The sequence below is a fragment of the Corvus brachyrhynchos genome, unplaced genomic scaffold, assembly GCF_000691975.1.
Source record: "Corvus brachyrhynchos isolate BGI_N302 unplaced genomic scaffold, ASM69197v1 scaffold165, whole genome shotgun sequence".
In the NCBI taxonomy this organism is placed as follows: Eukaryota; Metazoa; Chordata; class Aves; order Passeriformes; family Corvidae; genus Corvus; species Corvus brachyrhynchos.
Genome location: NW_008238315.1, coordinates 96,567 through 98,350, shown reverse-complemented (window position 1 = coordinate 98,350; position 1,784 = coordinate 96,567). Strand labels below are relative to the sequence as shown.

The 1,784-nt window shown below is 64.2% G+C and overlaps 1 protein-coding gene across 1 annotated transcript in view; it reads left to right on the top strand.

Moving 5' to 3' along the window:
• LOC103615247 (spectrin beta chain, non-erythrocytic 1) overlaps positions 1–1,780 on the top strand; it is a gene marked incomplete at its 3' end in the record, with an annotated part of 15,397 nt that extends 13,617 nt beyond the window's left edge. The window contains exons 31-34 of the mRNA XM_017733745.1: positions 665–834; positions 913–1,086; positions 1,158–1,200; positions 1,700–1,780. Of these exons, the coding sequence (XP_017589234.1) occupies positions 665–834; positions 913–1,086; positions 1,158–1,200; positions 1,700–1,780 (468 nt within the window). The remainder of the gene's footprint in view (positions 1–664; positions 835–912; positions 1,087–1,157; positions 1,201–1,699) is intronic.
• Positions 1,781–1,784: the final 4 nt, after the last annotated feature.

Here is a 1,784-nt window from a genome sequence, read left to right as displayed (position 1 = left end):
TTCCTGGGGTCTTCCCAGTACCTACATGTTCTCAAATACTGGAGCTGGAGGGGGGTCACTGGCACAAGATCTGGGGGTCCAAGGGCTAGACCATGTCCCAGCCGCTCACTGGGGTCCCCCAGTAGCCACCAATTCCTGCACATTGGAGCTGGACAGGTTGACACACACACACGTTGACACTGCACTGAGTCCAAGGGCTGGACCATGTCCCAGATGCTCACTGGGGTCTTCCCAATAACCATCAGTTCCCACACACTGGATCTGGTGGGGTCACTGGCACTGCACAGAGGGTCCCAGGGCTGGGCTCACTGCAGGATTGCAGACACTCACTGTGAGATCACATCTGGCATGGGGATGCTGTGCGGTCCTCTCAGCAGTCACCAGCTCCCACATACTGGAACTGATGGGGTCATTGGCACCCAGCCACTCAGTAGGGTCCTCCCAATAGCCACCAGTTCCCACATACCGGAGCTGGTGAGGTCACTGGTATGGAGACCTGGGGGTGACCCACCCCCAGGCCACCAGACTGAGGTCCATGGCCCACTGGTGACAGCAACCCATGTGCCCAGTGCCACCATGGGAGGGGACAACAACTTGCCATGGGTCCATCAGTGGCAGTGGGTGGGCGACACCATGGCGTAACCACGCCATTGCCTCGCGACAGCTGGTGCCAAGGACAGGTGATGAGGAGCCGGTGTCACCAACCCCACGGCCACCACGGGAGGAGCCAGAGGAGCCGGCCACGCTGCCTGCCCGTGTCAGCAGTATCCAGCTGGAGGGCTACCTCGGCCGCAAACACGACCTAGAGGCGGCCACCAAGCGTGCATCCAACCGGTAGGCACGGCGGCGGCGGCGGCAAGCGCGGTGTCCCTGGTGGGGCGGTGTCCCCAGGGTGACACAGTGCTGGCGCAGGTCGTGGAGCACGCGGTACTGCGTCCTGCGGGGTGGCCAGCTCGCCTTCTTCAAGGACGCCAAGAGCCGCGCGCTGGGGCTGCCGTGCCAGGGTGAGGAGCCCCTGGGGCTGTGGGATGCCCGCTGCGAGGTGCCCGCGGGCTACAAGAAGAAGAAACACGTCTTCAAGCTCAGGTGAGGGTGCAGCACCGTACGGGGTGGCATGGTGGGCAGGCGTGGCACTGGTATCTGTGCTCTGTCCCTAGGCTCAGCAACGGCAGTGAGTGGCTGTTCCATGGCAAGGATGAGGTGAGGGGTGGCCTGGGGGGACATGGGGTGGCTGGTGGAGCCCAGCAGGCACAGGGTGGCTGGGGGAGGTGGTGGTGGTCAGCAGTGCCCAAGGGGGCATGGGATGGCCAGTGGTGCCCATGGGACACAGGGGTGGTCAGAGAGGTCCAGAGGGACAAAGCATGGCTGGTTGTTCCCAGGGGTACACCAGTGGTGCCCAGGGGTTCATGGGGTGGCTGTAGATGTCCGGGGAATGTGGTGGTGGCCAGCAGTGACCAGAGGTACACAGGGATGGCCAGGGGACGTGGTCAGCAGTGGCCAGCAAGGCTCAGAGGGGCAGGGGATAGCCAGGGGTGCCGTAAGGACATGGTGAAGGGCTGGCAGTGCCCAAGGGGACATCTTCCCCCAGTGCCTGGGGAAGACCTGGAGCAACTGGCATCACCCAGGGGGCCCTGAGGGTGGCTGGGATGCTGCTGAGGGGCCAGGGGAACCCCCCCTGACCATCCCCCCATGCCCACAGGAGGAGCTGCAGGCCTGGCTGCAGGGGCTGAGCACGGCCATCATGGAGTGTCGGGGCAGCCGTGGGAAGGCACAGAGCCTTCCCC